Source organism: Erpetoichthys calabaricus, chromosome 17, assembly GCF_900747795.2.
Source record: "Erpetoichthys calabaricus chromosome 17, fErpCal1.3, whole genome shotgun sequence".
In the NCBI taxonomy this organism is placed as follows: Eukaryota; Metazoa; Chordata; class Cladistia; order Polypteriformes; family Polypteridae; genus Erpetoichthys; species Erpetoichthys calabaricus.
The window spans coordinates 24,826,949-24,854,470 of record NC_041410.2 but is presented as its reverse complement, the minus strand read 5'-3'; the positions used below and the strand labels follow the sequence as shown (position 1 = coordinate 24,854,470).

General features: G+C 39.4%; 1 protein-coding gene across 1 annotated transcript in view; it reads right to left on the bottom strand.

The window, feature by feature from the left end:
- The window catches only part of st14 (ST14 transmembrane serine protease matriptase), a 98,313-nt gene that overhangs the window by 52,929 nt on the left and 17,862 nt on the right, over positions 1-27,522 (bottom strand). The window contains exons 2-6 of the mRNA XM_028822467.2: positions 16,889-17,039; positions 13,696-13,877; positions 8,663-8,733; positions 6,530-6,699; positions 2,552-2,587 (exon numbers count right to left, since the gene is read on the bottom strand). Of these exons, the coding sequence (XP_028678300.1) occupies positions 2,552-2,587; positions 6,530-6,699; positions 8,663-8,733; positions 13,696-13,877; positions 16,889-17,039 (610 nt within the window). The remainder of the gene's footprint in view (positions 1-2,551; positions 2,588-6,529; positions 6,700-8,662; positions 8,734-13,695; positions 13,878-16,888; positions 17,040-27,522) is intronic.

Genomic DNA, 27,522 nt, shown 5'->3' with positions numbered 1-27,522 from the left:
TACTTCCAAGTGAGTGCTCATTGATTGTCAGTCATCATGCACACAGAAGCCATCTCTATTAACTAAAACGTAATTGATTTTGTTGGGAAAAGTTGCAGTCTGCAAAAGTTGTGAAATGTGACATGGCCTTTAATCACATAAATCAAGGCAACTAAGCAATTGGGTTGAAGATCTTCACACATGAACATTTTATTTCATATAAAAGGTCAGAGACACTAAAAGGCAGTTTTTTTTTTTTACTTTTATAGTATCAGGTTCTTTAGGCCTCTTTATGGTATAAAACATTGAATTGTGGGGGAAGGTGTCCCCCTTGGAGGTTCTAGCATGTTGACCTTTATTCATATAACTTCAAGAAGCGAGTTGGGGTTTTGATTGATTTAAGACATATTTACAATTGAAAAGCATTGAGATGGATACTGGAGGAGGATCAATGAAAAAAGGAACAAAATATCAGGGGCTTAGCACGACAGATAGGGGACTTAAAATCTCTAAAGCCTATCCCCAGACGCCACTACAAAAAGGTGGAAAATGTTTGTGACCATCTATTCCAGATTGTTTCTTTCTTCCCTTTTTCTAAAAGCAAATACACTCAACAAGCTTAAACAGTTAAGTGGTTATTTTATTATGATTTAGGTACATTTCTGAAATAATAAATAAATAATATACAGGCACATTTGATATATAAGTAACCCTACTGATAGAAAATGTACAAACAGGGTGATTATAAAACATACACTGATCAACCACAACAGTAAAACCACAGGCTTAGTATTGTGTATGTCACCCTCGTACCACCAAACCAGTTTTGACCTGTTGAGGCATGGAGTCCACTAGACCTCTGAAGGTCTCCTGTGGTGTCTGGCACCAGGACATTAGCAACAGATCCTTTAAGTCCTGTAATCTGTGAGGAGAGGCCTCCATAGATCTGACTTATTTTTCCACACACATCCCACAGATTGGATTGAGATCTGCCGAAATTGGAGACCAAGTCAACACCTTGAGCTCTTTGTTATGTTCTTCAAACTATTCCTGAATAATGTTTGCAGTGTGGCAGGGAACCTTATCCTGCTTAAAGAGGTCACTGTCATCAGGGAATACCATAAAGGGGTGTACATGATCTGTAACAGTCATCCACATGACCTAAGAGAAAATGTGATTCATCAGACCAGGCCACCTTTTCCATTGTTCTGTGGTCCAGTTCTGATGCTCACATGTCCATTGTAGGTGCTTTCAGTGGTGAACAGTGGACCGCATGGGCACTCTGACGGGTCTGCGGCTGGGCAGCCCCATAGGCAGCAACCTGCAATGCACAGTGTGTTCTGACGCCTTTCAATCATGGCAAGCATTATGCTTTTCAGCAATTTGTGCTACAGTGGTTGTTTAGTAGGACTGGACCAGTCAAGCTAGCTTTCTCTCCCCAAACGCACCAATGAGCCTTGGGCACCCTTGACCCTGCTGTTGGTTCACAAGTTGTCTTCGTTGAACCACTTTTGTTTGGTACTAACCACTGCATACCAGGAACACCCCACAAGTCCTGTAGCTTTGGAGATGTTTTGACCCAAATATCTAGCCATCACAATTTGGTCCTTGTCAAAGGCACTCAGATCCTTACACGTTTATATTTTCCAGCTTCCAACACATCACCTTCAAGAATTGTCTGTTTACTTGCTGCCTAATAAATCCTACCCCCTGACAGGAGCCACTGTAACGAGATAATCAATGTTATTCACTGCACATGTCATTGGTGTTAATGTTGTGGCTGAAGTGTGTATATAGCTCTGGGTAAGCTGGGTTGAAAGATGGATGGATGTGTAGATATTTCTGCATTTAAATGTTCCAGAAAGCTGACTTTCCACAGAGTGTATTGCCAGGGACCAAGGCTAGAACCAGAAATAATCTGTCAAATTCAATGAGTGTTACATTTAGCAAGAGTAATTAGCCTTCATGACTTGGACAGAAGACACATCAGCAGACCTTGCATTCATCCACATCTTAAGGTCAGAATTTCTCACTCCCCCATTTTCATGGAAAAAAAAAACATTCCATGACATTTTCATTTGGTCTAGTGACTTACTATTAGCAACTTTTTTTTTCTGTTAAACTAGAAATTAGAGAAAGCCAGAGCAAGGACACACATGGCCTGGCTAAGAAGGCTAGTATATTTTACGCATGGGTTAATGACCAAGTTTATAATGGAGGAGGAGTAGGCAAGAATAATGTCATGATGTAACAAACACTGCTCAACAAGACTTAAACAGTGGGGTAAAAAAATAAATAAATAAATAAAAGATCCATCTGAGCAGGCAAAGCTCACATTATGACCCAAAGTCAAATGATGAATGTGTGAAGTGAATTGAACAGCTTATACTTCGGAGCCCTCCCAAAAGCAATTAAAAGGAGGAGCTCGAGAGACCAGCCTTGGGCGACTTCCAGCAGAAAGGTCATTTCTTAAGACAGGAAGCTGTTGGTCTAAAAGCTTTCTATAATAACACCCAAGACCAGAAGCAGCAGGGTACACCTTAAAGCAAAAACAAATTTTGAAAATACTTACTGTCATCCGGAGTCCGGACCAACCTGGGATCAGTAGCTAAGTGGAAAAAAAAAAAAAAAATACATAAATAAATACAAAGAGAAGGAGGAGAAAGGAAATGAACATTACAAGATAGCTCCTGAATAATTCAAAACAAGCTCACAAATCACTCTAGGGAGACTAGTGTTCTAGGACTTGTAAAATTACAATTTTAAAAGTAAAATGCATTTCACCCAGAATGTTTGGTAGAAGGTTCCCATGTGCTTAGGTTACCTGCAGCAGTAGTGGGCTCAACCCTACCCACCCTTAGGTTACCTGCAGCAGTAGTGGGCTCACCCCTCCCCCCCGTAGGTTACCTACAGTAGTGGGCTCACGTCTGCCGACCCCCCCCCCCAAAAATCACTTTCACACCCGTCAAAGACTTTTAAGAGTATCATGAATGGTAATATTGAATAATGAATGAGATGTGGTGCACAGGATTGCAGCAGCACTCCACATATACAAGTGTGTGATCACACATTCTATGAAAATTCCAGCATAAGGGAATGGTGTTGTTTAAAGATGGCAGTTTAAAAGTGTCATATAGTTTGGGTGATTTTAGCACATAAGGAGCTACTTGAATTTAACATGAGATAGGTTTAACCCATTATAGTCTAGGACAGCCTTACATAGATGAATTGACAAAATGTTTTCTTAAAAATAATAAGTGCAACAATTCATAAAGCAAGAGAACAGTTTAAGGCAAGTTTAAGGATATTCCCAATGTCGAGCTAATGAGCAGCCCTAGTTGATATTCAAGCAGCGCTTTCATTCACCAGCACTACTGCCTGAAAGCTCCAGGGACCTGAATGTGATTCCTGGTTCAGTCACTGGTCATGAGCTTGTATAGTTTTGCTATGATCATAGGTTGCCTTTTTTCTCCACATACTCTGTGCTTCCTCAAATAAATGATATGCATATTACATTAATATTACTTACTTGGCACAATTAATACATAATAACTATATCGTGCTTATTTAAGCAGACTGCAATTACTTCAGTTTCTCAGATGCATTGAATTTTTTTGCAACAGCATATTTAACAATTTCTTTCGCTACTTCAACAACGTTTAATTAAGAACCAGCTTCATATTTTCTTCTGATCGAACGCTCCATCGTAGATAAGGGATACTCTTACGATAACGGTGTATGAGGGTGTAAGATGCAATAAACACAAATCACTGCAAACGTTGCTTCGGAATGGTTCAGGTATTACCGTGTGGTCACGTAGGTACAATAGAGAGAGAGAGAGAGAGAGAGAGAGAGAGAGAGAGAGAGAGAGAGAGAGAGAGAGAGAGAGAGAGAGAGAGAGAGAAAGAAAGAGGTTTGGAGCGCACCGCCGCACCCAAATAGAAAAAAAGGGCAGTGTGCTCCGTTATTACTCTCTCAGGTGGGCATTAGCATCAAATCAAAATCAAATCAAATCACCATTCATTGTCAGTTCACTATATGTGCAGAACATACAGGAGAATCGAATTACTGTTTCTCTCTCATCTTCGTAGTACAATAAAATAAAAAAAAAAGTATAACATATAAGATAAATAACATTAGAACTTGTAAAGTAAACCTGTGTACAATGTGCAATAGTCAGTAGTGCAAAAGCCAAATACAGTAAAAAATGAGAAGGTGCATTATAGAGTAGCTTATGAGATGTACAAAAAGACAGACAGTTAGCAGCAAATGTAATGTTGAGTCTTTATATACCAGCTGAGGTAGGGTACTTGGTAGATAATGACTCTTGTTACGGTCCAGGGGCAGGGGACAAGGAGGGAAGGTAGGGGACAGAGTTCAGTATCCTGACAGCTTGTTGAATGAAGCTGTTAGACAGTCTTGTGGATCGGGTCCGGAGGCTCTGGTTCCTTTTCCCTGAGGGGAGGAGGCTAAAAAGGGTGTGTAAGGGGTGGGAGAAGTCACCAGCAATGCTGATGGCTCTATGGGTGAGATGGGTGTGGAAAATGTCCTTGAGGGAGGGCAGTGGGGCACCAATGATCTTACTGGCTGCATCCACTATGTGTTGCAGGGACTTCCTACAGGAGACAGTGCAGTCTCCATACCACACAGAGATGCAGCTGGTGAGGAAGCTCTCGATTGTGCCCCGGTAGAAAGAGCACATGATGGGGAGTGGAAGTAGTGCTCTCCTCAGTTTGCATAGAAAGTAGAAACAGGTATGAGCTTTCTTGGCCAGTGATGTGGTGTTATTTAACCAGGAGAGGTCCTCGGAGATGTACGTCCCCAGGAACTTGGTGCTACTCACCCTTTCCACAGCTGGACTGTCGATGGTCAGTGGGGGGTGCTGTGAATGACCTGTCCTGAAATCGACCAATCTCTTTGGTCTTTCCCACGTTCAGGAAGAGATTGTTGTCTTTATACCATTGGACCAGTTGGCTTACCTCATTCCTGTAGTTGGCTTCGTCATTGTTGATGATGAGGGTGACCACGGTTGTATCGCCCTCAAACTTGACAATGTGATTGGAACTGTAGATTGCTTGTGGGTCTGCAGGGCAAAGAGCAACGGGCTGAGCACACACCCTTGTGGGGCCCCTGTGCTCAACATGATGGTCTTAGAGGTCTTATTGCCGACCCGCACATTTTGTGGCCTCCCTATAAGAAAGTCCAACACCCAGTTGCAGAGAGAGGTCTTGAGTCCCAAATGGCTGAGTTTTTGTAGTAGCATATCATAATCTCTTGGACCAATAGTGTGAGTTTTCCACATTCGACTTATACAACCGACATTATAAAATACCAGAAATTATACAGTAAAATCAAGTCCAGACTTAACCATGGAAGAACTTATCCGCAAGTATATACAGTACTCAAAATGCACTTTTTCTGCATTGAATCCTTTATAACAACATGTTATGTCTGGTAATATGAACTTTTTATAACATAGTAGCCTGAAATAACTCAAAAATGTATTCCACAAAATAAAATAAGTAACATGCATAGTTATATCATAGAATTCTGTGGTCTCTTGTGCCAAAAAAAAAAAAAAAATTTGTTTGCTGTTGGAAGACCCTGCAACTGACAAGGTTTTGACGTTTCTACTGGCATGCTGTTGTTCATGGCTGGCAGATCATGAAGGATGCACTGGCTCAAAATAACCTAACGCCGCTCGAAATCCTTAAAGGTCTTGGAGTAGGAGAGCATAGCAGAGGCTGCGATTGATGATAGAATCAGCAACCTTGATATCTCTAGCTAGCTGGTTGCGGCCAACAGCTGTTGATATCCCAGCACTAAGTTTATTTAACATCTTTATTTTCTATCTTATTTAGATACAAGCCACTACCAAAAACTTGCACGCACCGGGCCTCTCATTTTTTCTTTATAATGTATGTGGTTCCCAAAGCGAAAGTGAAGTTACTAATATAATTGTGGAAATGCTTGAAGTCGTGAAACGCAAAATGTTGAGGATCAACTGTATTCTCTTCCAAGATGCCAAGCTGATTTTTTATTCTTACTTCAGATACCCACTCACCTCTATTTAAATGTGTTACCCATGAATATGCTCATGTTTGCTACTACAGCCCCAAAGGCTGTTTATGAGATAACATTTAGGTGATGTCTGCCAATAGCTTGCTTACTATGAATAAACTCGTAGTTAAAGTGGTCAGCAGCGTGGCCTAGCATCTATTCACAGATCAAAAACCAGAAGGGTCCTACCAGTGACTCAATGTTTATCCCCAGGCACTTAACGTCCTATTTTTTCAAAAGCATTTAAACAATTGTGCTGCTGTTGTCATCTTGTAAATTGCTTTGGCATAACCTGTAGGTGAGTGCAATATAAAGTATGGTGAGTACTGTTGTCTTATTTTAATTTCTTATTTGTCTTTTATTCTTCTTTTCTTCATTATGTAAAGCACTTTGAGCTACTTTTTGTATGAAAATGTGCTATATAAATAAATGTTGTTGTTGTTGTTGTTGTTGTCTTTTATGAAACAATCAAGAGCTAGAAGATACTCACAAGAAAGAGTGAGGCTGGAAACCATGAGATCCTGCCCAAAGCGTCTAGACTGTACTCTGCGGCTTCGCAGCACACCCATCACTCTGTTGTCAGTAAATTGGGGGAGGACATCGAGATCAGCAGCAGGGATATCAAACTGGACCCAGACATAGGAGACGACACTGCCCTCACTAAGCACAAAAGAGAGTAAACATAAGTCTAGGCAATGAGAGAGACAGTAATCAAAAGGTTAACCAGCATAAAACCAAAAAATAAACACACATTACAGAAGGAGGTTACCATCGAGCACAACACAGACAGACTGCCCAACAGCTCAGCTGAAGCAATGTTACTCAAAGCAGGTCCCTACGTTTGTAACATTATGGTTATGTGTTAACAACTTTCTTTCTGCAAGGTAGCCTATTGTAGAAGCTCCGTATTTCTCACCATTTTTCTTTTATGTTTCCAAACTTCTATTCATTTAAAGAGCTTCTATAAAATGCCAAATTTTCCACTGGGGACAAATAAAGATCTGTCTGTCTATTAGCTGAACAGTAGTTTTGTTCTCCAGTTCATTTACATGTTACAGGTGGGCGTTGTGCACCATCAACTTCATCAGCTGTCGTTTTGGGTAGGATGTACTGTACATGGCAGTGTGTGATAACATAGTAGCCATCTTACATACAAATGAAAATCACAATAACAAACCAACTGAACTTTCTAAAAGGGGAGGCTAACAAGGAAAATACATTTTTAAAGAAACATTTTTTAAATAAAATGATTTTGCACTTTGGATTGTTAGTTTAAATTTAAATTTTAATTCTATTTTTATTTATTATTTACACTTCATGTTGTTACACTGTGGACCCTGAGCTTCGCAATTTCATCTATCTGTATACTTGTATATGGTTGAGATGACAATAAAGTTCACTTTGACATTATAGATTCTGACCCTGCCTTTATATTTCAGACTTTGATTCTATTTTGTGCAAAGGTTTCTTTACTTCAGCCAGTCAAAAATAACCGAAAGGATCTTTGACTTGTCAGTTTACAGAAAGGCCCATTTCACCATATGCTGAATCCTAAATGGCAAAGGCACAGCGTATGAACTACACTGGTCAAATCCTGTGCTGATACCTGTCCCAAGATCCATCGATTTATTAAATTTACATTTCAAAGTAACACACAGGCAAGATGTCACAAAATAAAAATTGTTTTTGTTGTGCAGCTTCTATGCTTTTAACAGACTTAATAGATTAACATTTCTATAAATCTTATTATTCAGTAAATGTAGTGTCATGGTAAAAGGATATTGTAGAGTTGGGTGTGCCTTGTGAGTATATACAGCATGTAACCATACGTATATGCACAAGTAGACATCCACAACAATGACTATGTAATGCAAATACTCAAACATAAAATGTATAACAGGACATCTGTTTGGGCAGAGTAACTGGTAAGCTCAGATTACAACTAAAGGCCTTAGGCTATTCTCCAAATTGAAGACTCCACGTCAATCACAAACATGTGAACCTCCTACAAGAAAAAACAAAAATGCTGGAACAATATCGCTTCACCAACAAAAAATCTCTGAAAATGCTCAGTGAGGAGAAAATGAGGCCTCAATGATTTCTTGCATATCTGCTATCTTTTTCTTCACACTATTCAAATCAATCTACTTCTTTGTTAATTAACATATTACATTTATCGCAGTTATATAAATACAAGAGTATGCCTGCTGAAAAGGATGCCCTTCAGAAGTATGAATCTGTTACCTTTACAGCTGCTTCTTAAAAATGAAACTCACATGGCGGTGACATTTTATTCTAATATGCTTGTAAGAATGGTAACCATGACAACTGTGTATTGTATGCAACCAAGAACCAAGCAAAATGAAAGAAAGGAACTCACAGGAGATAACAAAATTCGAAGACAAAAGAAATCTTGGAAAGTGAAAACATCCATCACACTGAACACCAGTGATGAGGAGTTTTCCCACTGGTGACCATCAGCAGAAATCTGATTGTTGCCAAATACCAGAATGTGTCTCGTGCCTTCACAATAGAAGTGATCCATCTTTTTCTAACTTTAACATGTTAGAATGTTACAGTTCATCCGGCAAATGAAGCCTTGGGGTAAAGCTGCTAGACTCACCTGTAGCCGATAATGCTGGAGCGGTTGTAGTACTTGGACAGCAATTTATCTTGCCCGAAAAGGTTTCCTAACTGTAGGGGAAAATATATAAATAAAAATAATTACAATGGAATTGGTGGCTCAATTTTCTATAACAGTAGAGCTGGATAGATCTTGGCAAGAAAAACCCAAAAATAGATGAACACCTAGGTGAAATGGAGGCGGCATGTTCCTGTTCTCCTAATTTTACTTTACTTGATTGTAAAAATCCTGAATCTTCAGTTTCATCCAATTAGTATGGAAATTAAGACAATAAGGCAGCCAACAATGCAATGACTAAAGTGCACAACTGGCACCAGATTACGCTCAGCATAGAGAAGCTGCTTGAATAACTCGTTCAGAAATGGAGGCTAAGGAGAAGCGACACCAGTATGCAGTGGCTATAAAAAAACATTCACCCCTTGCAAGTTTTCGCACTCTAATGTTATAAAACATTGAATCACAGTGTATCTATTTGACTTTTTTGGCTCTATGATCAACAGAAAAAGATTCTTTCATATCAAAGTGGAAACAGGTCTCTGCAAGTTGGTCTAAATTAATTGCAAATATAAAACACAACATAATTGATCATTTAAGTATTCACCCCCTTTAGTACGACACACCTGTATCATCAATAGTGTAGCCAATTGGTTTTAGAAGTCCCAGGATTAGTTTAACGACAATCACTTGTTGGGGGTGTCAATTGATTTTAGTATAAATGTACTTGAATGTAGTACTGAGTTAGTCTCATGGCCTAACCTACACGATGAAGACAAGGGAACACTCCAAACTACTCCATGAAAAGTTGACCGAAAAGTGTAATTTAGGGGATAGAGACAAGAAAATGTCCAAGTCACTGAATTTCCCTTGGAGTTCACTTAATTCAATCATTAAGAAATGGAAAAAGTATGGCACGGCTGAAAATCTGCTTAGAAATTGAGTTCCTGTATAAGAACACGACTACTGAGGGAGACAACCAAGAAACCTGGGATAACTCTGAAGGAGTTACAAGCTACAGATTGGAGAGACTGTGCATTCAATAACTGTTGCCCAGGTACTTCACCAGAAACAGACTTTATGGGAGATCAAAATGAAAGCCACTGTTAGAAAAGTTCACAACCTCTCGGGTAATATTTGCCAGAAGGTGAATGGGAGACTCTAAAGTCAGCTGGAAGCAGGTTCTATGGTTTGAGGTGACCAGAACTGAGCTTTTTTGCCATTAGACTTACAGCCGTGTTTTAACACAGTAGTTCCCAAACTCTGTCCTGGGGACCCCCTGTGGCTGCAGGTTTTTGTTCCAACCAACTTCCATTTTTCATTGGACTCCTGGCCTAATGAAGCGAGTCATTATTTCCAAGTTTCTATGTTTTGGTGTCAATGTAGAAATTACAAAACTAAGTTTGGTAATTTTTATTAAAATGTACTAAGCAATTAAATGGGAAATATGTACTTTTTTTTTAACTTGTTAACAGTATTTTCATTCTGTTTTTCCAGTTGATCTGGTTATTTAATTATTTACTGTACTAATTAGTGGTTCTGACTCTGAAGTAGTTGCAGCTTTCATTATACCAGATGTCAGCTCTGCTTGTTGTTAATTGTCACTATTAGGGTCAAATGAAAGGAGCAAACTACACAGGATAAGGGGAAAATATTAGGAAAACAATAAAAGAGAGTTAAGCATTTACAGCTTTAGAAAAAATAGAAATATTTCTAAATGTCTTATAAATGAAAAAAACATACTGCTTTGCTTTTCTGAATACAGAATAAGAGCAGAGGAAAAAGAAAAGCTAATTAAATGATATCAGTTGTTATCAATAATTATCCCTGATTGTGAATCTGGTTGGAACAAAAACCTGAGGCCACGGGGGGTCCCCAGGACTGAGTTTGGGAACCACTGGTTTAGCATAAGACAAACACTGCATATTATCAAAACCGCACCATCCCCACCATGGCAGCAGATGAAGTGCGGATATTTCTCTGCTGCAGGACTTAGAAGTGGGGTGCAGTGGTGGCTCTGAGGCTAGGAATCTGCACCGCCAATCGGAAAGTTGCCAGTTCAAATCCCATAAACGCTAGAAGTGACTCTACTCCGTTGAGCCCTTGAGCAATGCCCTTAACCTGCAATTGATTCACCCTGGGTGTGATGTTAATCTGCATCCAGCCCTGCAAGCAGGTCCTCCAAATTGCAGGGAAAACTTGGGGGTTGCTGGCAGGATTGGCACTCCAGCCACCGTAAAAAACTGGAGTGGCCAGGATCTCAATCCAGATCTCAATTCAAATGAGGATTTGTGGCTGAACTTGAGAAAGGCTGTTCACTCATCATCCTCATGCAACCTGACAGACTTTTGCAAAAAAAGAATGGGGAAAATGGCAGTGTCCAGACGTGAAAGCTGACGGAGACCTGTGCACACAGACTCAAGGCTGTTATGGCTGCCAAAGGCGAATCTATTAACTACGGACTTGAATGCTTATGCAACCGACTATGTTGTGTTTCAAATTAATTTACATCACTTTGCAGAAAACTATTTTCACATTGACATTAAAGAGTCCTTTCTGTTGATCAGCCACAAAACAGTTCAAATTAAATACATTGTGATTTAAGGTTGCATAATCAAAAAAATGAAAGCTTCTAATGGAGTGAATACTTTATACAGGCACTGAATGTTAGTGCCGGGATCTGTGTCATTGGCTGAATGGGAGGCAGACCAAGCCATCAAATTAACGAGAACATTCTCTAATAATGGGAGGAAATAAAAACTTGAAACTACTGCATTGTTCGCATAAATGAGTTTGAAGCTCTTAGTTAATATTAATCAACAGCCAGGTTCTTTCCACAAATTTCACGGTCAAAGTCAATGGAAAATTTGCATAAGTTAACTAAGGTCTAAAATATCATGAGTATGGAGGCCAGATATGCAGTATGTTTCCTTAGTCATTGCCTAAAAATTCCTGGAAGAAATTGTGCTTCGTTATTAATGACATTTTCAGTGTCACCAGATGATAAAAGAAAAAAAAAATCTGTGGAAGTACACTTCAGGCATTAAGCACTTTTCTTAAAATTTTAAGAACTGTTACCTTGCAGCACCTTATATACAGAGTCACATTGCCAAACAAGTTTCCATGTTTGACATGTGGTCAATCAAGAGAACACCTAGTCATCCACACATTTTCAGGGCCCACCTTCTAGTACTGGGTCAAAAGAACACAAGCCCTGTCTCAGCAGCCATTACCTGAATGGGACATCAGGGTATTACAAGAAAACCACACACATGCTCATCTTGGTTTAATTCAGCAGTATAAAACCAAATAAAATGATCTCTAGAGCACCGGAGCTAAACTCTCCATATGGAAACAAGACACCCTGGGGGACAGGAATATAAACATACACCCCGCTATACTTAAATCTCATCATTCTGTGACTACCATATTGGCAAAATTTGGATGAAATATTATTTTTGGCTTTATGATTCTTTCAAAGATGACATAAAAAGGGTGTGAATTTTCACTCAACAAAATAAAACAGAAGCTTAAACCTTCTGTAAGTGTAGAGCAGAGAGAGAGTTGAGACAAGCTTAAAAAAAAATGTTTCCCACACACAACTACAAGATTTACAGTAAATTAACCCCATACTCCCAATTCTAAAATGTTGCTGCTCCAAGGAAAAACAAAATTAAAAACATTCCAGCAAACCAAACACTTTTCAGACACGGACACAATTACAATTTGGAAAAAGGTCAGATGGTTATCATAATGGCTTAGTGCTGTAAAACACTAGCAGCCCCTTACAAAATTAAAATAGAGATCTCGTCTAGGACAAAGTGGCATTGTCTTCTCTTACTTTTGCGTAACGTGTGAAACTTTCAGTTCAGTTCCAGAAATCTATGCACACTTAATCAAACTCCACTTTAGTACACTCAAGTTTCTTATAAGCGAAGAGATTCTCTGAGGAACAAAGTGAGCCTCTTGGTATAAGGCTCCTGGACCTCTCCATCTGATAAAGCAATATCAAAGACACTATTGAAATCGTATTTCAGACAAAAAGGCACCCAGCTTTGTACAATTTATCACTTTAGTCATCAAGGAAATTGACCACAACTTACTTTTGCCAACCTTGACAGACAAACCTACGCATCAGCTATCAACTGCAGGAATAATCCACTCCTTCTTTAAATTCTAATGTCAGCACTAGTTTCTGCCTCTCTTTGTGTCAGCTCAGTCAGACTTTAGTTCTGCTCTCCTCAGCACACCAACTACTGCTTAGGGAGATGTCTGTAACAAAGGCTGGAGCATCTCTGCACCAAAGGACATTATAGCGTTGGATCTTAGCAGCAGAAGACAGTGAGGTGCACAAGCAGGAGAGACCATACATAAAATCAGTGCATTCACCCCACCAAAGAAAAAAAAAGTAGCTAACTGATCACTAACTCTCAGTAGACATATTTAATGATAGCAACAAAAGATTACCATATGAAGCCTCACAACTGTAATTACAGCGCAGCCTACCAGCACAACCTGTGACCAAACCAAGATTGTCACCTGGGCAAAGGAACACAGAATGAGTGCTACATTTAACTTCAGGCAATAAAACACTCAATGGGCCCTGAAATTTTCAGAACAAATCATCACCTTGTTCTCTTGAGAAAACAGGAACCGGACTAAAGATAAAGTGCCATTGCTTTATATATTTGATTCTGAGACCAATATTGATTTTAACCTCCTAGAGAAGATGAAGCCAAAAAAAGGAGCATATATTATATTATATATATGGTTGTAATAATAATAATAATTCTTTACATTTATATAGCACTTTTCTCGCTACTTGTGTGTCAGGTAAATCATCAGTTTTTATACGTTTCTCTCCCCAAATGTAAAAAAAAGCTAAATTTGAGAGAGTATAAGCACCTTCTAATAAGCTCCCAGCTGCCAATGTCCAGCAACAAGGCAGCTTTAGGGACACTCACAGAAGAGCTGTACACGACTAGCTACTTGTTTGAAGTAAGTCTGCTTTCTCTCACATGATCTTGCAGGTCTCCAGAAATGTCCTGGAACTGAAGGCTGCTTGAATCTTCCAGGTCATTTGTGTAGTTGATGTTGGAGATCACCATCTGGCCACTGTAGGCCCGTACTGCATCTGAAGGGGGAGGAGCTACCATGGTACTTGTGGGTGAAGTGGATGCCTTTAATTGTGTAGGTTTAGCTGTAAGAAGAAAAAAGTATTTCTCAGCATAAAGCAAAAGGACTAAATCTCAAATGAAACCTCCCAAATAGCCAGTCACCCCTCCACTCCTCTTAAATGAGGGGTGTCATAGTCTACAGGTCACACTCACTTGCACACACTTATTGTGCCTAATGAGTTGCATGAACATCTATAGAACATGTGAGTAACTTGAGACCAGCCAGTTTTGACAAAGAAAGCAGTGATGGGCGTTTCAATTCATTTTTCCGATTCGATTCTTTCAAACTACCCACTTACATAATTATATAATAAATATGCTGGCAATACATATCACATGACATTATTTTCTTTGAAAGTGCAAAGCGTGACAACACAGATAAAATGTATGATTAAAATAAAACAATATATGACAGAATCATAACTTATTCTAGCGATTCAGTTCATAAATCTAACGAATGAGAATCATGCACCTCGTTCTCGGGTAATGATTCTGTTCAGACTTAAAAGAATTAGTGAATGGCACATGCTCAGTGCAGTCAATGAGCCATACAAAAAGTGTGCAAATAATTATTTGAAATTAAAATTTTTATTATCAGTTTCAATTTTGTGTCATTAATGTGTTAAATGTACAAGCACATTATTTTTAATATTATGTTTATGAATTCACTTTAAAATTGGTCCAATAACATATTGTACAATGTAAACAATATGATGTAATGTACATGTATTGTTACAGTATTACATTTATATAATTTACAAGAGAATCATCAGTGACAGAGTTCTTGTTCATTAATGATTCAGTTCAAACTCAAAATCAGTGAACAGAAATCATGAAATAGACAGGCAGAACTTGTACACGCACTCTAAACATCCACAAGGGAAACAAAAGATGCTGACGGCAACATTAACATCCCACATGTGCTAATGCTGAGGGCTGGTGAAATATTTCATTCGTACCTACAAATCAAATCAATTTATATACAGGTAGTCTTCAACTTACGACCACGTTTGGTTCTGACGGACCGGTTGTAAGTCGATCTTGATATAAGATGGATCGGTATATGTATTCAGACCATGTGTATAGTACTGTATAATAAGTCTGTAAGAGCCAATTTTGGAGAGTAAAGATTAATGTTAAATTCACATAAGTGTACCTACTTAATGTCAATAGAATATCAGTTTCTCATACTTAAATTATGATATTTTACCCCCCTGTAAGTTAACATGAAATAGAGCTTTCTTAGCTATATCTGCAGAACTGAGTGGTAATTAAGCCAGTTAGGAAATAGTCACACTGTTAGTATGGACTGTTAAATAAGTTTGCAAATAGGATATTGGCATACAGTTTTCTGATCGTTTTGATATGAATGTTATGTATGGCCAAACTTAGAGAGAAATTAAACAAAATAAGCAAACCTTAAAGAGAAATTTATTTATACATGAACCTTTCTTTTCCTTGTAATATCAATTTCTTCTCTACTTTTGTGTGAACTGTTTTACTTTGAGAGCGGCGCAGTGGGTAGCGCTGCTGCCTCGCAGTTGGGACATCTGGGGACCTGGGTTTGCTTCCCGGGTCCTCCCTGCGTGGAGTTTGCATGTTCTCCCTGCATCTGCGTGGGTTTCCTCCGGGCGCTCCGGTATCCTCCCACAGTCCAAAGACATGCAGGTTAGGTGGATTGGCGATTCTAAATTGGCCCTAGTGTGTGCTTGGTGTGTGGGTGTGTTTGTGTGTGTCCTGCGGTGGGTTGGCACCCTGCCCGGGATTGGTTCCTGCCTTGTTCCCTGTGTTGGCTGGGATTGGCTCCAGCAGACCCCCGTGACCCTGTGTTCGGATTCAGCGGGTTGGAAAATGGATGGATGGATGTTTTACTTTGAAGTTTACTAAAACTTTTGACACAAATATATTTAGTCTGTGGAATTATTTGAACACACATCATACTATTGCCAGAACTGTCCTATGAAGTAGAACCTTGGTAATTTGGAACCAACACAGATCCAAAAAATCCCTTAAGTCATATTGTTTGTTTTATGTCCTTTTCTATCATCTTTTTTGGACCATTGTGTAAATTTTCTATCATTTTTATTTAGTAAATTATTTATTTTATTATTTTGCTTCTGTCATTACTGTTGTTTGCATGGGTGCTGAATGGTTAACAGCTTTACGAATTCTTTCTTTGTTTGTATTACGTTACGTCATCAGTGTGAGCCACTCCCAGTGTTCACTGTGTTAACTGTGGGAGAAGGAATTGTACTGGCAGAGTTTGAGCACTCATATGTTTTCTGTTTTAACATTTCAGCCTGTTAATAATAAACATTAACAGATAAATTAGTTCAGTGTGGTTTAATTACCCCTTTGTGTCAGTTCGCACGAAGCGGCACATCATAAGTCACAAAGAAAAAGCTTTGGAGGTTAACCGGTTTCAAAGCCAGAGCATAGCAATACAACATGTGCAGCAAACACCAGTTACAAGGGGATAACTTAAAGTCACATGTGATCGTATTTGCTTTCGTTCCTCCATCATACTGCTTAATCACATTCATTTTTTGTGTCGAGATCAATTGCCTTTTTTCCTGTAATTGTAAGATAAATGTAACTGACTGTTGTCAAAACCAAGGCAGGTAATAAACTGAGATCAAGATGAATGAGTCATGGCATACAGAGCTGGCATGGCGAAAATTGTCATTTGCCCATGAGATGTGGTAGTGAATGCGAGTTGACTGGTTCTAAGACGCATAGGTCATAAGTCGATGACTACCTGTAACTCACTAAAAAGAGTCATTCAGAAAGAAAACAATCATTCACAAATTGCCTATTAAATTGTGGACTGTCAAGGCTCTGGAATGCAAATTAACAAATACATACAAAAAGTTCTTTAGGAATGAAAGAGCCTCTCAATAGTGAATTCCACAATAGTGAATTGCAAAATACTTGACAACGGAAACATGAAAGCTCCATTCCTAGTAACACGTCTGGTAACCCTAGCTCTAATATTCATCCTTGATTTGCCCTTCCCCAATTTCCCTCTTCATACCTGTGAAAAACCAAATCAGGAAGCCAGCAACTGCAGCAGCGATGATGAAGAAGAGAATGACAGCAATGATCAACACCATTTTACAATTTTTGGGAGCCATCTTTTCTTTCTCCGTTAAAAAGGTGACCCTTTCGTTCCTTCCGTTCCTTTCCTAAAAATAAACAGAATAAAGATACACACAAATTAGAAGAGATATATACAAATTACAAGAAAACATCCATTTGCCCATTTTTATGGCCAATCTGCCCATTTTTAGGGCTGCCATGGGGAAGAAAAAGAAAAATCCTACCAGCACTGGGTGAAAAATAAGAACCAGATCTAGATGGGGTGTCAACCATTCACAGCACATGCTCATGTTTTAGTAACAGTTAAAACTAAAAGTTATATCAGGATATGAAAGCACGTCCCATGTTGATTTAGTCAGAAAATGCAAACCCCACACAGACAGTGACCAAGCTGGGACTCAAACAGAAGAGCTATAAGGTAGAAAAACTAACCACTGGGTCAGCTCATCTCCCACTGAGAAAGCATAAATAATTGATCATAATTCAGAGCAAATGTCCCACCAGTTCTTCACCTGATAGGCAGGTAAGATACGGCACAGCTACAAAGATGCAAAATTAAGAACAGGATTAGTTTTTCCCATCTTACTCCCTTGTTGCATTTGTGTCACGAGGGCTTTATTCCATAACGGAAGAGTGCCCATCATTAGTGCTTTTTTCTCCAACCAATTCCTCCTTTAAACTGGGGACTGCCAACTCAATTACATATGCTAGTTTTTTAGTTTTAATCCTTTATGTCACCCTAGAAATGCCAAAATGGGTTTATCCACTTTTTATAGGCATGATTAAGTTGTCCCAGTATTGCCTGTTAAGAATGTATTCTCTTTATTCTCCTACTCTTTAGTTTAACTAATGCCTGGGAAATATTCTTCATATAAAGAGTAATTAAGATCATAACAACAAATGTCTCAAAGATCTATGTCCTTTATTACAGCAAGCTTTGGAGAACCTTGAAGTTAGTTTGCAATGACAGGACTGGAGAATAAAGCAAAGCAACGATATTAAATAAGTTTGGTTCAATTGCATAACAGAGTTAATTGATTACATCTTGCCTGAAGAAGGGGCCTGAGTTGCCTCAAAAGCCAATAAAAGGTGTAATTTTGCTTGGCTTTTCTCTACATAACAGAGTTAAAAAACATGGCGGATTTTACCAATCAACATACAGATAATGGTGAGTTAAACATTTTTATCATTTATTTGTGTATATCTAAAGGTCCCAAAACATTTTTAAAACAGATTAGATGTCTTTAGCACACTATATCTAAAAATAAATGATCTTATACATAAATTCTTACATGGGACAAAATAAAAAGTATTAATTGCCATCATTGATTTCTTAGTAATTGTGCAGAAACAATAGGTAGATAGTATATTAGGGGCATAGGACAGACACACCCAAAAACACTCTCAGATTTACAAAGATAATAAAACAGACAAGAATACATCTTGGTATTCTGCCACAAGTGAAGTTCAAAAATGGTACTACATGAGAGAGTGGATGCTTTGCGACTGGCTGCCACCTCAAAACATGGCTGGTTGTCGCCTTTAGATCCAGTGCCGCTGAGAAAAGCTTGGTAATCATTCACCATGAATTTGGATTAATCTGGGAAGAAAGTTATGGATCAAAGTGGAAATAAGTTACTTCTATTGTATCAGTTTCCATTGTTATTAATTGTCATTGTTTAGAAGCAGTTAAATGATGGTTGCTCCTTGTTTCAGACTTGAAAAATAAACTGGTAGGTTACAATTCAATTTGGAGTGCTGCAGACCATCAGCTCACTGCAGTCTCCATGTCCAATCACCACAGCTATAATGGGTTCATCATCATAGTCTCCTGTGCTTACTCACATTCCACGAAACTAGCATCATTCAGGTCACACCCACAGACAGGCCACACTTGGAACAATGCAGTGTGAACTCCATGTAAGATCAATGGAAACAAGAAAACTCTTAATTTGTTAACACCTTGCCCTTTGACCCAAATAATTTTGATCAAGTCCAGCATTAACTTCGGAACTGAAGTCTCAGCTCCATTCTAGCACCCAGTTTTCAGCAATAGTTTGTGATGCCAAGCGTGAGGACTATTTGCTTTCTAATGAGTAGATGCAGCTCCATAGGCATAATTTTACAAGGGTCCCCATCTTGTAATCATCTACATCTGCTAGCTATTAACTTAAACATCTTGGAAGGCCTTAATATAAAAAGGTGGTATGGCGGTAACACTACCCCCTCATTGTTTGGACATTGTTCAATTTCTAGTCAAGGTGCATTTTCAGGTTTCCTCCAGAATCTACATACAAAAGAAATTTTGATTGGCCTAGTAGTCAATTTCCTGAGTGGACAACAGAGGGAATAAAACTTTAGCGATACTGTGAACTTGAGGTATTACAGACGTTTGGCCTGCTCCCACATATGGATACACCAGGTTCCTAAAAATAAGTCTCCAATAAAGTGCATCTTTTTTCTCAATTTTATAGATAGATAGAGATAGAGATAGATACTCCAGCAGCAGCATACTGATAAAAAACAACATTAAAGAGTGATAAAAATGCAGGTATAACAGACAGTAACTTTGTATAATGTTAACGTTTACTCCCCCGTTTAAGGCCACAGTTAATGTAAATATTGTGAATAAAGGTGCTATATAAGCATCCGACCCAGCACAGACTCACACTGAGGCACGTATAAATTGAACACAAGTCTTTATTTTCTCTTCAGCCGTGGGGCACGTCTTCCCCGTGTCCCACAGGCCCAACACAGTCCAACAAGCACTTAACACAACACAAATAAATCTTTATCTTCACCAGTGGGGCACGTCCTCCCAGTGAACCCCACAGGTATAACACGGTCCCAAAGTACCTCTTTCTCAAGACAGCAATCCTTCCGTTGGCACCACCACTCCTCTCAGGCACCTCGTCCTCTTCCTCCCGATTCTGGCCCTGAGTGGTGGTTGCTGGCTTCTTTTATGGTCCTCCTGGGAGTGCTCACCTGTTCCCAATTGCATTCCCATGTGGGGCCCATGATTAGACCAGCTGGGCTTAACAATCTCTGTCTTGCCCCCTGGCGGCCATCCCAGGTCCCCACAGGGTTGGGAAGAACTCCATCTCCCATGAAACCCTGTGGGAAACTGAGTCATTATCAACCAGGGAGGCTGCCACCAAGCATCCAGGGGGAGGTATTGAGGAGTCCATGGCTGCTCCCCCGGAATACAAGTAGAAGGGACATCCTGGCCGGGCATGAACCCTGGCCATCCTCCACATTATGTTAATCAAAGAAACAGAGTCATGATGATACAGCAGTAGCACTGCTGCCAGGATGTAAGGACTATGGGGGTCACATCATGGATGCTTCCCAAGTGGAGTATGCATGTGGATTTGCTCCAGTTTCCTTCCACAGTGCAAAAATGTGCAGGTTAGATGAAGTGACAATGCTCAATTGTCCCCTAAAGTGTGTGTGTGTTCACCCAGTAATCGACTGGAGCCCTGTCCTGGGGTTTTTTCTGCCTGTGCCCGTTGCTTGCTAGGACAGGCTCCAGCTGACCCCATGTCCTGCAAAAGCGGGTTTAGAGGATAGATGGATGGATGGATCAATGGATGCCATAATCTGTCCTGCCTAAGGTAAATCTCACTTGCACATCGTCAAACTTTAAAACAGATAGTGAAATACTGTGGACAATTTCAGTCTCCGATTAGCTCACTGTTTCACAATCAGTTATTTCAATGTGAATATGTTGTACACTATACTGTATTTTCTCATTGTACAAGGCCCATAGATGCTCCTGCTGGTAGACAGATCAACAGTAGTCGACACTACAGTGATTGAGATGGTAGTGTGTGGGTACCTGGTGCTTATGTTTATCTGTACAAACAGCGGCATGTTGATTTAAGCAAATCTCCATCATACGTCCCACATAACCCTGTTGTAAAACATTTAAAAAAACAGCAATACAATATCTGTCTTTTTGATGAAGCAAGGAAATAACAGAAAAGACTCCAGTTCACTATCATTTCACTAAGTCACACCCGAATGTTACACCATGCATACATTCTGTAACTTGTTAAAATAAAGTGCTTATTTGTCACAATTTAAATACGTAGACAAACAAACATAAAAACATAGTGCTTTGGGTCTTAAAGGTATTTGTGTCCTTATTCATGACTGACTTATAAGCCAGTTTAGATGTCCTAGAGCCATCCCCTTGAGCTGTGTGCTGATTTGGAGGAGACATTCCAGAGACCATCACACATCAATTATACCAACCCTGCTCTGTTACAGTCGTAGGGCAACCAGATTTAGAAAATAGAGGGATGGACACATCAGAATGTGACTGATGCATCACTGAAATGTGCAAAGCAATGAGCTTTTCAGTTCACTTCATTAAACATTAAAAAAATCTATGTAGGATTTACAGATGGTTGAAATTTTCTGTAACTTTAAGCCAATTTCCACAGCAAATTTGTGTTAATAATAACAATAATATATTTTATTTATATAGCGCCTTTCCCATGCTCAAGGTGCTTCAAAGAGTCTCAGAAAGAACAGCAGGGTATATGCAACATCTGTATAGAGCAGGGGTAGGCAACGTCGGTCCTGGTGAGTCGCAGTATGTGCAGGTTTTTGTTCCAACCCAGTTCCTTAACGAGAACTCAATTATTGCTGATGAAGCACATATTGCTTAAGTGACATTTTGATGCTTCATTTTAGTGGTCTCGCTTGTTAAGGTTCTCCAACCTTAATTGCTTATTTCAATCTTAAACTGCTGCATTCAGTGTTTTAATTGCTCCTTATTAGCAATAAGATGTAAAAGACAAAGCAGCCAGCAGTTCTCCAGCTAGCTTTTTTCCAATTACATCTGTGTGTGTTCATCATGCACTGTTTGATTTAATAAAACACTTAATAGAAAAATGTGACAGACTGAAAATGATCTGTTTTAGGCTTCATATCATTTGGATGATATCCTTGGAAAGGAAAAAAATCTACGATATAAGAGCCTTACATTGCACAGACTAACAAGCCATAAAATTAAATAAGGTCTGAGATTGGCAATGATTGGTTTCTAATTAAGCAATTGGGTTGGAATGAAAACCTGTAGCCACTGCGGCTCACCAGGACCGACATTGCCTACCCCTGGTATAGAACACTAAAACAGATACAGAGAATATAGAAAGAATTAAATAGAATAAAGGACAATAAACCAGAGCAAAATACTAAATTCAATAATAGAGGAAAAGCCTGAACAAATTTGTGATATAACACACACAAATTATTCTGAGCAACAGGACAGAAAGGTAAACTGAAATAATGGGCAGAATGTTACATTAAATAAAAAGCCTTTTTGGACAAATGAGTTTTTAGTTGTTTTAAAAAAGAATGAATTGAGTCAGCAGATCATATTAATTTAGGGAGGTAATTTCAAAGTCTGGGCACTATACAGCTGAAGGCTCTGTCACTCACAGAGTGCACACCAGTGTGGGACACAACGTGATTTCCAGAATCTGAAGACCTTAGTGGATGAACAGGGGTATAGTGATGAAGAAGGGAGCTGATGTGGGCCATTAAAAGCTTTGTAGGTTATTGATAGAAGTTTATATTCGATCCTGAAAGACACAGCGAGTGAGTGAAGGCGCAGCAGGATGGGTGTTATGTGCTCACTGTTGCTGGTTCATGTTAGGACACTTGCAGCAGAGTTTTGAATCAATTGGAGCTGTGATATAAATTTACAAGCGCCACCTGCCAGGAGGGAGTTACAATAATCGATGAGGGAGGTGATAAAAGCATGGACAAGTTTCTCAGCATTACAAAAGGAGAGGAATGAATGAATATGGGATATGTTATGGAGGTGAAAGTAAGAAAGTTTCTTAATGTGGTTTATGTGGGTGGAATAAGAAAGGGAGGGATCAGAAATGACACCATGATTCCTTGAATTCGAATGTTTATAATGTGTTTTAGCTCTGCGGTGGGCTGGCTCCCTGTCCGGGATTTGTTTCCTGCCTTGCACCCTGTGTTGGCTGGGATTGGCTCCAGCAGACCCCCGTGACCCTGTAGTTAGGATATAGTGGGTTGGATAATGGATGCATTGATGGATAATGTGTTTTACAAATTCTCACATTTCTAAGAGTAAGCAAATTTTAAAAACATGAGGCACCTCCCTTGTAAAATGAGCTAGTAAAAAAAGAAACTGCAATAGCACATGACAATTAACCAAACATTTAATAAATGGTCAACAAGGAACTTAAAAGGTTAAGTTTGGACTGGAATAGGAACCACTGCCCATACTGTACAAGCCCTGTAGCACTCAGGTTACAGATGGCCACTCAGTTCATTCAGTTTAAGGAAGTACTTAAGCCGACAGCTATCAGAAGCAGTACCAGGGCTTTGTGTACTTCACATCCTCTCGGGTTTCTTCCTTGTATGGGTTATAAGATAATACTTTTATAAAGAGATTAAAGAGGAGGCTTTCCCTTGTAATGAGCAGCATACAGAACGACCAATTAGCTGCACTACAGTATGTGCTTTGCAGGCCACGGCTGTTTCCAGTCTCAGACGTGTAATAACTTGAAGGATGTCTCTGCTTAACGTGTTAACTAGCCTCAGTTCCACGATGAATTCATGGTACTCCACTTTTCACCCTTTAATAATAATAATAATACATTTTATTTATACAAGGCACCTTTCAGAGAACTCAAGGACACCAAACAAAACAATAAATAAATAAAAAGACACAATTATAAACAACTTAAAACATCAGAAAATCTAAAAATTAAAACCAAACAAAACCACTCTAATCAGAAGGAAAAAGAAAAAACCATTTTAAACAGATGCGTTTTAAGTTTGCATTTGAAAAATGAATATGATTTGATGTTTCGGAGCTCCGCAGGTAATGAATTCCAGAGCTTGGGAGCAGAACAGCTGAAAGCTCTGCTCCCCATGGTGGTTAGACGGGCGGGAGGGACAGTCAGATGGGTGGAGGAAGAGGATCTAAGGTTACAGAATGGAACGGCAACATGAAAAAGGTCAGACAGATATGGAGAGTCGAGGTTATGGATGGCCTTAAATGTTAATAGCAGAATCTTAAAATCAGTACGAAACTTGATCGGGAGCCAATGAAGCTGCTGCAAGACCGGAGTAATATGGTGAATAGATGGGTTTCTAGTGATGATACATGCTGCAGAATTCTGGACTTACTGAAGCTTATGAAGAGATTTATTAGGGAGACCAAAGAAGAGTTGAATTGCAGTAGTCCAGCCGAAAAGTGACAAGACTATGAACAAGAATGGCAGTGGTATGGGGAGTGAGGGAGGGGCGAATGCGATTAATATTATGTAGGTGGAAGTAAGCAGACCGGGTGATGTTATTAATGTGACATTGGAAAGATAGAGTACTGTCGAGGATGACACCCACAATCTGGACCTGAGATGAGGGGGAAACAACAGAGTTATCAATAATAAGAGAAAGATTATTGGTTTTGGATAATGATGATTTTGAACCAATGAGGAGAACCTCAGTTTTTTCACGGTTTAATTTAAGAAAATTTGAAGAAAACCAGGATTTAATTTCAGAAATGCAGTCAATAAGCGAGGGTGGTGGAAAAGAGGAGGTGGATTTACTAGTAAGGTAGAGCTGGGTGTCATCAGCATAACAGTGAAAATTAATGTTATATTTGCGAAAAATATTGCCAAGGGGAAGAAGGTAAATAATAAAAAGAAAAGGTCTCAGGACAGAGCCCTGGGGCACACCTGAAGTAACAGCAGTGGCTTGGGATGTGAAGGTTTTAAGCTGTATGAATGTAGGAAATGACACATCAGGGCTTCCCACGTTTAAAATTCACACTGGAGTCCTTTTATAACATACTGTAAGTGAATCATTAACAGAGGTGAGTTAGAAGCTCTCATCCATTAAAAACACCAAATCAAATAGCTTCACAGATGGCAATCCTAATCCAAATCCGTCAGAATGTTACTTCCTTTCCCTGTAGTCTTTCTTTGAATGAATGCAAACATAAGTGAGCCATATAACACTTAACTATACATTCAACAACATAAAAAGTCAGTTTTTAAAGATGGTGCTTGAGGGTTACTGCTGCTGCCTCACAGTTCCAAAGTCCTGAAGTTTGGAGTGGAGTTTGCATTTTCTCTCCATGTCTTGGTGCATGCAAGTAACATGAATGTATAACCCTAAACTGGGCTCTTAAGAGTGATCGCGGGTATGCGTTCACACTGCGATGGATTAGCACTACATACAGAATTGCTTCACATCACCCATCCAAAGTTTCTGGAGATGGGCAATGATGTCATGCAACCCTTAATTGAAAAAGCAGACCAAGAAATGGATGGATGATTTTCCAATACGTAAATCCACACCACTAGCTTCTTTGAATCCTGCATTGGTTCCCATATGACTATCATTCTGGTTGTGAAGCAGTTTTAGTAATCAAATACAAAACTTAGAATGTAAAATACATCCTATGGATGTGCTGGGATGCATCATCAGGGATGTAGCATGGCGTTCTTGAGGGTTTCTGGTCTATCAAAGGGGCAACCCACTCTGGGTTGATCCAGCTCCAACTTGCATCAAACTAATGATTGTCCAGGAGTCATCCATCTTAATTCAAAGCCACCAAGTGGCTCTCTCATTTTTGGTACTCATTCTAATTACCTTCCCTTTTTTCTTCCCCGATTATGCCCAAAAGAGTTAGTGCTCACAACAGGCCTGGCAGCCCTCCTTATGCCGCTACCTCACATGTTCTTGGTGTTTGGCGGGGATTTTTTTTGTTGGCTCCTTTCACATGCTCTTCCTAGGTCATATCTGATTTCTGGATATCTTAACAGATAATACTCATGTCTGGATGAAGCACTGTTGATATTATATGTGCTTGAGAACAGAGTTGTTTGCCAAGGTCAGCTCTCAACTTCCAGTTTGAGGTGATCTTTATGGAGACATGACTTTTCTTTTGGCTGCAGAGGGATGCTCTCCCAAGCTTTGACAAATCTGATGGTCTATCCCAACTTCAGCTTGTACATGTTAGTGATGAGAGCTGTGGCTACAATGTAAGCAACTGCTTTAAGCACCTGGTCATGGCTCCAACAGTAGCACCCTTCCCCAAGGGTTATTTAAGCAGCTACAAAGAAAAAAGAATTGACAACATGGTGTTTCACTTTTGCCCTTATGTGCATTTTAGCAGGACTTGACAGGCCATCATAGACTGCTTAGATTAAAAATTTTGCCAGATGTCAGCCCAATTGATTTTTCTCTGCAGTGCACCCCGCCCCCCCATCTCTTCATGTTCCTTGCTAGCCTAACCTTGTTATTCTGCTAGCCCAAACTTCCTCCAAGCCTGCACGAACTTCCTCCAAGCCTGCACGAACTTCCACCCTAACCTGCTTGTGTTGGTCCTTCCCCTGATTACTGTCAACAGTGGATCCGGGGGAGTAATCTAGGCCCACTCATCCAGTTGTCACTGTTCCCACCAATACTTTCTGCCTGCAACCTTGACTCAGCCACTTCTAGCACATTCTGTCCTCCATTTACAGCCTTCTCACACATCAGTGCCAGTTAATAACACATAAGGGTCCCTGGACTCCCCCTTCTTCACGACAACATCCATTTACTTAACAGAAAACATCAACCTACCCAATTATACTCCTCACTCCTGTTTCTATGTTCCCATTACATTAAACCTTGCAGAGAAAATGGACTGTATTTTCATACGTACATTGTCATACATACAAGCCTTAAGGAATTCTCGTCAGGCTCGGATCAGGTGAGAATAACAGGAAAGGAGAACATGTGACACAGTTGGCAAAAGCCTTTGACTTTTGGCCCCAAGAATGAAAGGAGACAATCTGGGCGAACCACGATGTCACTTCCACTCTTTGATTAGAAGCCCTGCTTCTTCAGGTCCTATGGAATCCTTATTTAATATATAATCTTTGACAATTTATTACTATGCTTAAATGATGTTGTAACAATAAATTATTAAAATAAAAGGAAAAGGGCTGAAGTTAACTAAACAGCTAACTAAATGTTATTTTAAGCTTAGGCATGTGAGGCTTTTGCCTCATCGTAGAGGAGCTACCAGCAGAATTACTAAGGTTCAAATGAAGTGAATGAATAATGAACACCCTCTTAAAATGCGAGGACAAACAAGTGTGAAAGCCCAAACACACCTGTTATGAAGCAGCGATAAGATCAATTGGAAAAATGTAAGACACTCCTATTAACAAAGCGATGTTTAGAATAATGGAAGAATCGACATGTATACAAAATTATTGGTGGCTGCAGTTGATTGGTTAACATGATAGAATTCTGCATATTAAGAGTTAGATGATGTGATGTATTAGATAAGATAATGGTAATGGAATAGTACAAAAGAGAATGAAGCCATGCACTGAGACATTTGTGCATATCTATGTGCAAATAAAGTATTGTTCTGCATTCTCATCGGGTCTCCGTGAATGACTTCTTTGAAAATGGAGTTTTTCCATGACAGTCCTTCTACTATGTAAGAGTGGAGACAGTCAGAAATCGGTGGTCATTCTGAACCATGCTCTCTTACCGGATGGATCTCTCCTC